Here is a 13,411-nt window from a genome sequence, read left to right as displayed (position 1 = left end):
TCTCGATGAAAGCTTCTATGATTCCTAAACACTTTCACATTAGGATGTACCATATGAGGTTACTTCAACATTAGTCTTAATTTTAATTTATTCAACTTCTATACAAAAAAAAAAAACCATTGCACAAAATTAGACAGGTCTTGGGTTTTTGCTTATGGATGTGATGGTTATATGATTTCGAAGTTGGTTTTGCCAGATAATTCTCTCTTTCTTTTCTTTTTGAGTCATGATAATTTGACTACCCCACGTAGCACATGTAATCGACTCTCCTAACATGATAAGTTCGAGAGTTGTAGATTTGTATGCCTTGGGATACACGGTCCCCTCTCAGGATACACTTTTATGGGGAAGTGCAATTGTATATCCTGAGGCATATAGATCTACAGCTCCCGAACTTGTCACGTTGGAGAGTCGATTGAATGTGCCACATGGGATAGTCAGATTATCACGATTCTATCTATTTTTCCTTTTTTATTTTTTGGAAGTTCATGTTCTCCATAAAAACCCACTAAAATAAGTGTATTATGTTCTTCTTTTATTGGTAAACCTGTTCTTAATGATAATTCAGTAACTCGATGTTGGAGAGAATTGAGCTTAGGTCTCTAGTATCACCACCCAAAGACTGGACCAACTAAGCTAACTTGCACCTACAATAAGTGCATTATGTTGTTAGTATTGAGGGATTAATTGTGTGGGAGTTTGGACTAATTAAGTCAACTAGAAAACAAAAATGGTTTTTCTATTTAACGGTTCCTCTATTAATTTAGAAAATTAACACAGAAAAGGATTCAAAGAATACAAAAAGCAGGAGAAATAAATAAATGAGAAATGAGATAACAAGCTTGCACACCAATGATCAACCCAATCTTCTATAGTTCAATTTTGTCAAGTCCGATCTGAATCCATTTATGTACTTCGTGCAACACAAATTAATTTTGAATATACATCACCATAATTACAAAAAAAAAACTGATTATGAGCTCTTTGTGTGAAACCAGTGATTGTGTGGGTGTGATTGCTGAGAAAATCCATGGAAAAATCAATTTTCTCAAGCAAATGTTATTTGTAGGTGTTTGATTTGTTTTTCACTTAAATTGATTTATCAAGATTTGCTAGACAGTGGTAAAATCATTTATTGTCCACATGTATGAATGATTTTCTTGGATGGGCAAGAAAATTGCTCGTCGACACCTTTTTGTTGACTGTTGTTAGGTTTCGAAAAGTTTTAATTTCTCTCATAATCCAATTACCAAATTATTGGAAAAATGAATTTTCAGGAAAATTTTGGTTTGTAAGTGTATTTTTGCCTATTTTCATGGAAAAAAATATCATTATTTTCTGCAAATAGGCTGACAAAATACTCTCCCACCCAAATTCATAAGAAAATGATCGATTTTCATCAAGTGAGAAATTTTAAGAAAAACAAAAAACAATGGAAGATGGGAGAAAAAAATTCAAGATACAATCACATACGCAAGATTTTATGTGATTCCCTCAAGATTAAGATACGTCCACATATCACAATCATTCTACTATGAAAAGAAAATTTGCCTTCATCGAAAAGAGAAATATATACTTAGAAAAACATAACTCTCTAAATATATACCAAAATTGAAATTAAGAAAATAACATTGGAAAAATTTCTTGTTGATGTACAATACTCCTTCCTGGCCAGTACCAACTCTCGTTTTCACATTTCCTTAGCAGAGTCAAACATTTTCCAAGAAATTAATTTTTGTGGAAAAAAATCAAATCTTTATTGAAGAAAAACATTTGCATACATTTCAGTTAAATATTTATTTCATTCTCTCTCTCTTTTCTCTCTCTCTCTCTCTCTCTCTCTCTCTCAATTAACCTCCATGCATCTCAACCTTACCTCTCCATCTAAATTCTTGACACCCACATTTCCAAGTTTCACCATTGAAACTGCAAACTCTCTAAAGAACATACCCTTATCCTTCCCAAATGCTTCAACAATCCATCTTGTCCTGTAATCACTGACCAATGCTTGATCCGACCCAAACACACCCTTTCCATCTATAAGTCTCTTATAATATTCATTGTCAAACATCGATGATGTCGAGTCCAAGAACACTCCTGCACTCCCATTCTTGTTATGTTGAGGACACGTTCTTCTTAGTTTCTCTGCAAACTCATCGTTCATGCTTGGATCGACATCAAACGTCAAACTGAAATTACGAAGACGAGATTGAAAGGAAGAACAATGAGAGAATCCCAAGGTATGGCCACCAGATAGAGCCACCAAGTCACTAATTCCTAGTCCTCTCTTTGCAAAACTTTGAATTAGTTGTGTTGTATTGAAGGATGGAGCTGGTAAGTTAACCGTTTCGTTGGCCTTGGACACTTTTCCATCTTTCCTTCCCTTCAGGACTTCCCAGTATGGACCTCCAGACTGAGAAAATTAAATACAAACAAATGGTTATTTATAAGAAAATGTAAGAAGAAAATAAATGTAAGAAAATGGGTTTTTAGTATTTTTCAGTTTTGATTTATTTCCTTTCATTGATCATCATCATTGGCATGTTTACGCTATCCCTCGTTGATATGTTATATTAGAGATGCCTACTTGGATTAAAAACTATTTAAGTTTCCACCCTTAATTTGCCTTATAATTTTGGCAAATTATGATCATAAATGACTGCATTAATCCTTTGTTCTAATTTAGAAATATTTGCGAAAACGTGATCAGCTTTTGACGAATTTATGATTCCGGCTACTGTTCATTTTAATTATCAAAACGTGAACGGTAATGAATTAGGAGGTTTTAATGTGGCCATTTCACAGGTTTAAAGTGATTATCTCGCAGGTTTCACTATTTTTAACAAGATAGTCACTTTAAAACCTCCGAATTCGTTAGTGTTCACGTTTTGGTAATTAAAATGTACAATGAATTGGAATCGTAAATTCGTCAATTCAGCTCACGAAATGGCAATTCACCCAATTGTTTATTTATCAATTAAAGGGTTAATTTCATTATTTTTTCTTAGATTGTAAAAGTTGAAAGAGTAGTACCCATCATGAGATTTCTAGTTAAATGTTTAAGAGATTACCAAAGCTACCACATCTCTTGCTGCAATGGCAATTATATCAGCACAAGACACAGTACGTGGACACACTTGCTCCAGCTTAGTTTTTGCATCGTTGATCACATAGAATGATTGGAGGGAGATGTTAGGTGGACCATCTTTCTCTGCTTGGTTTCCTGGAGTTGAATCTATCAAAACTGATGCATCACATCCCTACAAACACCAAACAGATATATCAAACATACACACATTTCATAACAAATTGAAAAAAAAAAAAAAAGGAAAGAAAAAAAGAACACCATGAAATATAATTTCTAGAAGAAGATAGAGAACAAGATACCCTTATGAAACAATCATGGAAGAACATTCGAAGAATCCTAGCCGGGACTTTAACATCATGGACTGATGCATTACGGATCGTCTCCAAGATGATTTGATCAGCTTGGGGACATGTTTGATGGTAATAGTGAGCATCGAGAGTTGACGATGTTAATGGAACCACAATTAAGAAAATAAAAACAGTTGCAAAATCCATAATTCTTGGTGCAATATAACGCATAAGATTATATTGATCTCTGATGAAGCTGAGGACAGAAGAAGAGACACAGATGGAAGTACTTGAAGAAATGATGTGTTATAGCAATTTAAATAGACAACCAAACAATAGTGTCATGTAGATTTAAAATACTTCGAAGTCACTCAAGAGAGGAGACCCTATTTGGAAACTAGTTTTGCTGTGCTTTGAGACCAAGTACATATCCACCTAAGCTCTTATATCTTGCAAAATCAACAAAGTATGGTTGTAATCCAGCATCAAAACTGCTGTCATCATATGTCTCTATGAAATGCCATGTGGCACACTCATGAACCTTTGGCCCACACTTTGATGGACGCATTCAACAAAAATCACATGATTGGTGATTTTGACCTAATTGATTTGTGTATTCTCATCATGGGCTTGAAGCCCAAGGGCTTGTTTACTAATGGGTCTGATTCATAATTAAAAAAAAAAAAAAAATGCATAAAGTTTTGGTGATTGGTGCCTTTCTATCAGTTGGGTTTTGGGAGGCGTACAGTTGGTGAAGAGATGGAGTACATCAAGGTGTACTGCATTTTCCCCATAATAAGAAAAATATTTGCTGATCTCTACAATGGGATCCACAAGTGGATGGGTCCCACCTAAGATTTCTTACACCATTTTTGTCTTTCTGACATTGGGTGATGGTAAGGACCTATTTGTCACATTATTTGGGACTATTTGATCTTGTGATTTCAAATTCGCCAATGGACATCAACTATTCTGAATCCGTTCCAAATCTTTACCCATATTGCACTACCATATCCATTGACCTATAACCCGTTTTATATGAACAATATCCAATATACATGGACACATCCATCATTGATTTTATTGAAGGATCCCTATGGAATTCAAATGCAATTAGTTTGATTTTTTTTTTTTCTGATCCGTAGTTAATGAGTTTGAATATTGAATCAAACCTGTGCCCCAGTTTTACACCGGAAAATAGGGCCGCAATGCAACTGCACCCAATCATATAAATTCTACTAAAGGTGTTAGCTTGTAAAGTTCGTTAAAATTTGTGAGTGTTGATACCACAACTTGGGTTCTACACCTGTCATCACCTACTAATCACTAACACTAATCTTGCTTTCCTATTGAAATAAATAAAATAAAATAAAAAGTAATTGTAAATTCTATCATAATTCACCTGATTTCCTAACAATTTGATCTTGAATACTGGCAAATCATCAGATTTTGAGGGCTATAATCCTCAAACTAGATATTATACAAGTATTTGAATTTTATTATGATTGTGCAATGTCATTCAATGTTTGAAAAATCAGAACAAATCGGTGATCCAAGTAGTTTGGCTAGATCTAATAATGAAATTGGCTCAATTAGTGAATTATTGATTTTTGCAAGTATTGTTTATTTATTTATTATTATTATAAATTTAAAAAAAAAAGGTAATTTAGAGAAAGAAAGAAAAAAAGTACAAATATTTTTTAAAAATTTCAATAAATCTAACCAAATTGAACCACAGTCAAACTCCAGTCCAATCAATTTGATTTTATTTTAAATATCTATTCATCAGTTTGCTTTAAAAAATTTAATTTCATTCTTATAAAGAATCAGGATCAAGTAAGGTGTCTCATTCCTATGGAATAGGAGCAATGTCTATGTGACACATTTTGGTTGGATTTTAAAACAAATCGAACTTGTCTAGGGTAGAAATCTGATTTAATCTTGACCTCACATGTGGCTTGATCTGAGTAGGATGATAAATCGAGAATAGCAAGATTCCAAGCAAACAAACCTGGGGTGTCTCGCATTTTGAGCGACCCTTTCCGGTCATGGGAACAGTAGCATTTCTAGTTAGTCTCGGAGGCCAAGGAGAATTTGACCCTAAGATGAGTTCTTCCTTTTCTTCGAGTAGAGAAAGGGGAGAGAATCCCAAAAGTACATTGTTGATTGACTTTGTCAGTCAAGTATGTTCCTAATTGATCAACCTTAAGGAAACAATTAAGGAAAAGGGAACTCCTATAAAAAGAGGGAGGGGCCATTAGAAAGGACTTTTGGATGGTGGAAGAGGGCCTATGACATAATGATATCCTCCATTATGAACATGTATCACATTGGTGCCCAATTTTGTAGAAAAATATCTCCCCATTGAAGTTCTTATTCGAGATGCTAGGAGTCTACTTAGAAAATACCTCTACTAGACTCCTAATCAAGTTGTTTTCTACAACATGCCATGTAATTTGCTATGTTTAATCTCCAATTACGACGTGCCACTTAAACGCCGTACATTGTTGTATGTGTTGAAGTATGGCTCAAAATCAGTAAGGTTCAATCCAAGTGTGCATGTGTTTTTGACATTGGTCTAAGGTAGTTTGGATTTGGACTTTGTAACTCATGTAAGTGGCCCACTTTGTGCTGCTTCTAAAAACAAGCATTTTGTATTTTTTTATTATAAGTCTTGAGTCTCTTTTACTAGATAGAGTAGAGAAAGAAAGAAAACTCAAAAGAGAAGAGGTTTGAGAAGATTGAGGTTTAGAAGAAAGTGAAACTAAATGATATAGGTGATTCTTTGTATCGATTTATCCCGATTTCTTCATAGTGAAATCGAGCTCCAACGCTCATATTTTCATGGACGTAACCTTCAAGTGAATCAAATAAAATCTTGTGTTGTGAATATTGTGTTCTTACTCTTTTGATTATTTATCTTCTTTACATTTGATACTATTAGTTGGATTTATCCTTCATTGTCATTATCAAACAAAGTCTTGAAAGATGTGGCATACAAAATATTTGATGAAATACCTAATAAGTGTTTGATCAAATTACTAAGACACCGTTTTGGATGGCAACTCTTTCGTAAATTTTTAAGATTTGATGATATTACAAAAAGAAATATGATGAATGCATGTGACCTTTGTACGTGGTTGGGTATGTAACTAGCATGGCAAGGGCACAGAATCACACATCTTTTTCCTGTGTATCCTAATAAAAATGATCTATGATTTTGTGCCCTTACCACATCAGCCGCATACCCGACTGCAAGATCACGTGCATTCATCACGACTCTTACAAAAATGACATTACATGATGCCAATGAAAACCTTATTTATTACCCTAAAAGACAAATTAATTAAAATAATCTTTTATAGACATTTATGGTAGAGACATTACTATGAAGGTTGAAAGGTTGACCGAGGATAGTAGAACAACATGAGAGCTCCGCCCGAGCTCAACTTGAGCTTAAATTACTCTGGTACAAACCCAAACCAGCATTGGGATGTACAGCCCAACCAAGTTGCAGCCCTAATGGCACTCTACCTTGTGTGAGCTTTGCTTATATATTCCAATTCTAACCCATGGCTTCTAACCAGTTTTTCTAACCATCCAACCAAATCTAATAGCATGCAACTGTTGTAAAATTCAATGCGGAGAAAATGGAGAGAATAATCCAACTCTACAAATTTATCAAAGGCTTATATAATTATTTGACTTTTGCTTTTGTCTGAAACCACATTAAAGAGAGTATTATTCATCCATTGGACTAAAAGCTCTCTCTCTCTCTCTCTCTGTACATTTACGGAAGAACTTATCTTCATCTTCACACAAACACTACTGAACTTAAACTCTTCTAGTTATGGAATTGATTAGACCTCACACATGATATCAGCTATCTTCAACAAATACCATATTTCCCATTATTTCAGAAACTAATCAATTTTCTCCAATATTAAAAGGAGATGAACTGAAGGTAGGAGGAACCACAACAGAAGAAGAAACCTTAAACCTCTTACTTCTTGATAACTCGCTCGGTCCCAACAATCCCAGGTTTGCCTCTGGACTATCCATCCAACCAATTATTTGATCCATAAAACCATGTTCACTAACATACCCTTCCCCTATATCTGACCCATCTGAATCAGTTCCATGAGCCCGGAATCCAACATAATCAAATGATCCAGTGTTACTCGAGTCAGATCGAATTGAACTATCCCAAGAAGATGGTGATGAATCAGTAACATGAGGCACAATGATACTTGGCTGCACTGCCTTCTCAATACTCTTTAAATCAACTGGACTCTTATATTGCTGACTCCTATGGAAAATACTAGCAAAAGTGAAGTGATCACTTACTCTAGTCTTAGCTGACTTGCTTTCTTTTGTTCTAGCCATGATACTTTGAAGGTTTTTGCTTAATTTGGCTGTCAAGGAAGAGATGTTAAGCCCATGTCTACCATTTGATTTGGGTAAAAGCCCGCCATTAGAAGGGGAGGAATCTGTTTGGGTACAATTAGGACTCATCGGTGCGAAGTTGGTTCGAGCATTTTCTCCTCTTAGGGCTCGAGCCGCTTCATCATAAGCTTGAGCGGCTTCTTCGGGTGTATCGAATGTTCCAAGCCATAGCCTTACGCGTTGAGATGAGTCCTTGATCTCTGCAACCCATCGTCCCGAAGGCCTTTGTCGAACTCCGACGAATCTTCGAACTGTAGATTTGGTTGTTTGGGTGGTAGTGTTGGTGGTGGTGGTGGTGATGGTGGTTTTAGTGGTGTCTGATCCTGCCATTAAAGGTGAAATTTGAAGATCTAGATTAAAAGGTGTTTTGGGTTTATGGGGTTGAGATGATTGAACTTGTTTGGTGAGAAGATTTAGGGGTAGGAGGAGGAAGAAGAAGTTGAATGATTGCATGTGAAAAACACATGGGTTTGAGATTGCACTATAAATAAGGTGATTCCAAGAACTAAGTGAAGGTATATGCCTTTCTATTATTGCTTTGTTTTCTTCTCATTCTTTTTTCTATCTTCAATAGTGTGCAGCTTTGTAGAGTGAGCTGAGCTAAGCTAGCTTTCACTGACATGTAGACTCTAGTCGTACTAAACCAAGATCATTCTTCATTGGATACCTTATTATTAACCAATTTTTACAACTCTGACTCGGATATCCATCAGGTTGATTCGATGACTCCTGATTTGACGTAGGCGAGTCCATTAATAAATATTTATATTACTGTTATAATTTTTTTTGAACCTTATAAAATTTTAGAAACATATTTAGTTCTTATTTTTCTTTAAAAAAAAAAAAAAAAACATATTAGATATACAACATATAGATCACCAAGATATTCGACCAACAAGCTTTTGACTCATATCGTCAATTCCAACCTTTATTTAGTCAAGTTGACTAAGTCACATTTTGATTTACGTGAATCATTGAATTTTATATCTATGTTAGAAATATCTCCTGTTAAATTAGTGATATTAGGTTTACCCCTCACAAAATTTAAGATTAGATTTACTCTTTGATTACACCATTGTGTTTTCTTGATGATTTATCGATGAAGTTTTAACTTAGTAATTTAGGGCTCGATTGATTTCGCTTCAAAACGCAATTTTTCGACGTTTGCGGTGAAAAGTCGAGTTTTGCAGCTGAATCAAGCGGATCTGAATATTTGCGTTAAAAATCTGAGTTACCGAATTGCGTTTTTAAACGCAAATGTGAAATGCGCAATTTTATCGCTTTTTAAATCGCATTTGCGGGAGACGCAAATTATCGAAAAACGTTTCATGTGAAAAGATGTTATTACCCTTGGTTGTTTTAACTCATTTCTCTTTTTCTCTCAATCGACAGAACGACACACGGTCTTCGTTCTCGACAGAACCACACACAGTCTCTTTCTCTCTTTGTTTCTCTCTCTCTCTCTCTCTCTCTCTTTCTCTCTCTCTCTCTCTCTATTCTCGTCAGCACGTAGCTATGCTTATAGATCAACAGTCTTGTAGATCATCGTTCTCGAATCTCGACAGAACCACACAAAAGCTCCATCATCGTTCTCGACAGAACCGCAAGGCTTGAGTCTATCTCGACTTCATCTACAACCTCAGGGTGATCATGCAAGTATCATCTCTCTCTCTCTCTACCATAGAAACCCTCGATTTAAAGAAACCCTCAATTTGTAGAAACCCTCGATGTGCAAACCAGACATTCATTTTATGTAAAAATGTTTTACCTTTTAATTTCTGATCGACAACAAGGCAAACCTAACCTTCGTTAATTTCTGATCGATGGCAAGGCAACCCAGACTTTCATTGTAGAAAATCTTGATTTTTATATAAAAATGAATGATTATTCATTTTAAAAATCAAGGGTTTTGGTTGATTGTATATTTATAGGTCGATTCAAAAGATAAGGGAGTTATAGGTTATAATTTTTTTTTTAATTATAAATTGTATCGAATGTTTTCAGATATTCAATAATTTATATATATTATAAATTCAATCTAATGTTATTGGGTATTCGATAATCAAATTTATAAGGGGAGTTATCGATCTCCAACTCAACTCACCAAGATCTGAAATCCCAAATGAACAATAGATTCATATATTATTAGGTTTTAGCCCCCTCAATTTCAAGAGATAAATAGATTTATATATTTTTTAGGGTTTTATAATGGATAAAAAAATCCTTTTTGATGCCCTAAAGAAAATGCTCCTCAAATATCCAAAGAAATAATGCATGTATTATTTTTGGTAGTTGGCCATTATGCGGGATGGTTCCGTCTTCTCATTTAATTTACTTATGGTGTTACTTTGTACAACATGCTAGGAATGAGAACTGTGAAACTATGAACTTTTATTATATTTTTCTTTTGATGGGTATAAGAAATTTTTTTATAAGACTTCCATTTATATTTGTTCCGTTAAAATATTGAAGCTGATAACATTGTCTTATAGGGAAAGTAAGTATGACAACTATTGTTTAGAGGACGATGATTTACATGTTGTAGTCTTGTATCTTTTTTTTGGGGTGAAACGTGTGATAAGTGCAATTTTTGGGGATAGTAAAGGTGAACTCAGTTTATATGTCTTATGTTGAATTTAATGAATTTACAGTCGAACCTCACGGGCTACTTTATTTCATACCTTAATGAAACTTACTCTTTAGGATAGATATTTTTATTAGTTTAAATTGATTATAGATTCAGATAAAAAAATAGTGGCCTTGCTACAGACATCTAAGGGTATTTGAAAATCAAGGGTGCATCTCAAATATTCACTTAAACGTAGAGGTGTATGTCTGTCTAAATTACTTTCCTTTTTAAAGTAATTCCTTGAGGATTTTTTTTATATTAAATAACCAAAACTCCCTTAGTTATATTAAATAACTTTTGTATGTATTTGTTGGATGTATATTTTTTATATTTTTATTTATTTCAGTTTTACTTATTATATTAACTATGATTATTATATTTAAATGATTTCAGAATCTAAATTAGATGTTATGTGGATTTGTTATGTACAATGTGAACTTTGGATTGCGTATTATGCAGGTATTTTGTTTATCAGGAAAATTTCATAAATCCATTTTTAAGAGGAGATGCTGTCGAAATTTCTATAGAATTATAAATTTTTCTATAATTTTTTATATAATTATAGACATTTTAAAATTAAAATTAAAATTATTTTAATTTTTATATAATTTTATTATATTTATATATATTTAGTGTAATTATATATTTATAGGGGTATTCTGATAATTTTTAATACATTCTAAGTGCATTATCAACCTTAAAGGCATTTTGATCATTTTACCCTAATACAACAGATTCTTGAAACTGTATCAAGTAGTAATTATCAAATTCTGACTGCACATTACTTTTAGAAAGTTATATAAAACAAGTTTTTCAGTGTTTCTGATTCTGACAGCAAATTCTGACAACAGAAACTGACAGTAGATTCTGGCAACTAAATCAATCAAGCCCTTAAGTATGAGTCAAAATCCCTTGACTCCTAAAAATGACTCATGAAAATGAAAAATTTAATGATTGAAATTTATCATCTGGATAAATATCTCTAAAATTTGTGTTATCAAGATACTCATAAATCTCAATTATTGAATTTTATGTTTAAAAGGTTGGGATTGTGTATTTTTTTCACAAGTCATTCTTAAAAGTCAATAGATGCTAATCCTTTTAAGTAATTTGAAAAAATCAAACTTTAAAAGGTATTATTAACTTATAGAAGGGGTCAACCAAATCTTCAATTTCGCAAAAGGTAAAACTAATATCATCAAATTTAATTGGGGGTGTTTTTAAAAAAAAATGCCATTATTACTAAGGAGGTTTACGTCGTTCAGCCATGATCAGCCAACTAGAAGCCATGGCTCGAGCCCAATGGAGTGGGACTGATTAAAAGGAAAATGCCAAAGATAAGCCGACGTAAGATAGGCGGCCCAAGCTTGTCGGCTTGCAAATGAAGAACGGGTTTATAACGTTAGTTGGGAATTTTAAAATCCGGCGGGAAAGTTAGTTTAATGAGGAGTGACGTGGAGATAACCGTTGGCAGCTAGTAGTTTGGGAGGAGAGAATGATTTGTGGTGGGCCCATCTCTCAGGATTCCATACTCCGTACCGTGTCCCTTGCGTTGGACGCAAGTAAAGTTTTAAAAATACCCTTCATTCTATTTTAATATTTCAATACTACCCTCAGGATATAATTTTCGTTTTGTTGAAGTTTGAAGGGGTATATGTGGAATTGTGGATAAAGAGGCGAAACCCATTTTGTCTGATTGTTGGATGCGTGGCTGTTGGATTAGGTGTTCTGAGGCTTCATAACGATGCGTTGTTAAGATTCCTTACACCTTCATTCCTCTTGGGGTTGAGAAAGTGGGTTTTGTCGTGTAGTGATTTGGATTTTAGGATGAAGACAAAGTCGAATGACACGTGGCCCCACATTCCTTCATCATGCAGCAACAACCTCTGTTTCACCACTTATAATGCCACGTGGCATATCTCTTGGGCCTATTCATCATGAACACGTGGCACACCCAGTTAATTAGGATCTGTTTGATATATAACCTTCATTTCCCAAAATTAAAAATCATAGTTTAAAACTCAAAACCTTGAGTAGACTCAGATGTCCATCGAGTCGAATCATGTTGATAACGGGAAAGTTAATTCGAATGAATTTATTAAAAATTTTAAAATAACTTTTAATATTTCCAATAAATAAATATTTAATTTTTTCTCTACAAAAGATAATATATAATCAAGTAACTCAGTCGAGTTTTTGACTTGACTTGAAATTTTGTCAAGTTGAATAGACGAGTTGGTTTGCTTGAATTGTAAGGATGAGCCAACTTGAAATCCGATCGAGTCAAATTGATTTGTCCTAATTTGAAGTTAATTAACGAGTTTTAAAAATATTGTAAAAATAAATTCTTTTTTTTTTTATAAATATTTTTCTTGTTGCAATCAAATGGAGGAATTTATTTTCCCACTACATTCATTTTGTCCATGACAATTTTCAAAAGAAATTTGTATTCCCTAGAAAAACGAGTTTACTGCTATCAAACAGACCCTAACGGTGTATTTGATTGCTAGAAAAATCACGAGTGAGACGTTTTACTTTGAAAATCATTTATCAATAACGTTTTATTGTACGTTCTTGAAATATCGTATTCTAGTAGAAAATTGATTGGAATCCGATAACGGACAACTCGGAAAAGCCAATCTCAATTTTCTCATTTATTGGGAAATCACCTTCATACCTACATTGTGATCAAATACTACTTTAATACACAATAAGAAAATTGATCAACAAATGTCGAACAAATTCAAGTAAATCATAATGTTTTCGAAAACAATAATTTTTTTCATGAATCGTTCCTACAATCAAACACACCTTTAAAAAATGAGAAAAAAAAAAGAAAAAAAAAAGAAAAAAAAAAAAGGATGAAACCATAGGCAATGAAAGGGAACATGTTGAACATTCTTCCATTTTTCTATAACATCAAAGAAATGGTCAAGCCTTGTCTCTATATATCAAAGTTGG

At 33.7% G+C, this 13,411-nt stretch overlaps 1 protein-coding gene across 1 annotated transcript; it reads right to left on the bottom strand.

The window, feature by feature from the left end:
• Window positions 1-1,534: 1,534 nt before the first annotated feature.
• On the bottom strand, window positions 1,535-3,675 carry LOC147393618 (Peroxidase superfamily protein). The gene is made up of 3 exons (XM_086456190.1): window positions 3,388-3,675; window positions 3,072-3,260; window positions 1,535-2,413 (listed from the first exon to the last, which is right to left on the bottom strand). Exons 1-3 carry the CDS (start codon window positions 3,604-3,606, stop codon window positions 1,847-1,849), a joined length of 975 nt encoding a protein of 324 aa, XP_086312316.1. The 5' UTR covers window positions 3,607-3,675; the 3' UTR covers window positions 1,535-1,846.
• Window positions 3,676-13,411: the final 9,736 nt, after the last annotated feature.

This window comes from Akebia trifoliata, chromosome 10, assembly GCF_017979445.1.
Source record: "Akebia trifoliata isolate Shusen 1 chromosome 10, ASM1797944v1, whole genome shotgun sequence".
Classification (NCBI taxonomy): domain Eukaryota; kingdom Viridiplantae; phylum Streptophyta; class Magnoliopsida; order Ranunculales; family Lardizabalaceae; genus Akebia; species Akebia trifoliata.
Note: the sequence above shows the minus strand (reverse complement) of the source record. Positions and strands in the feature narration are given on the sequence as shown.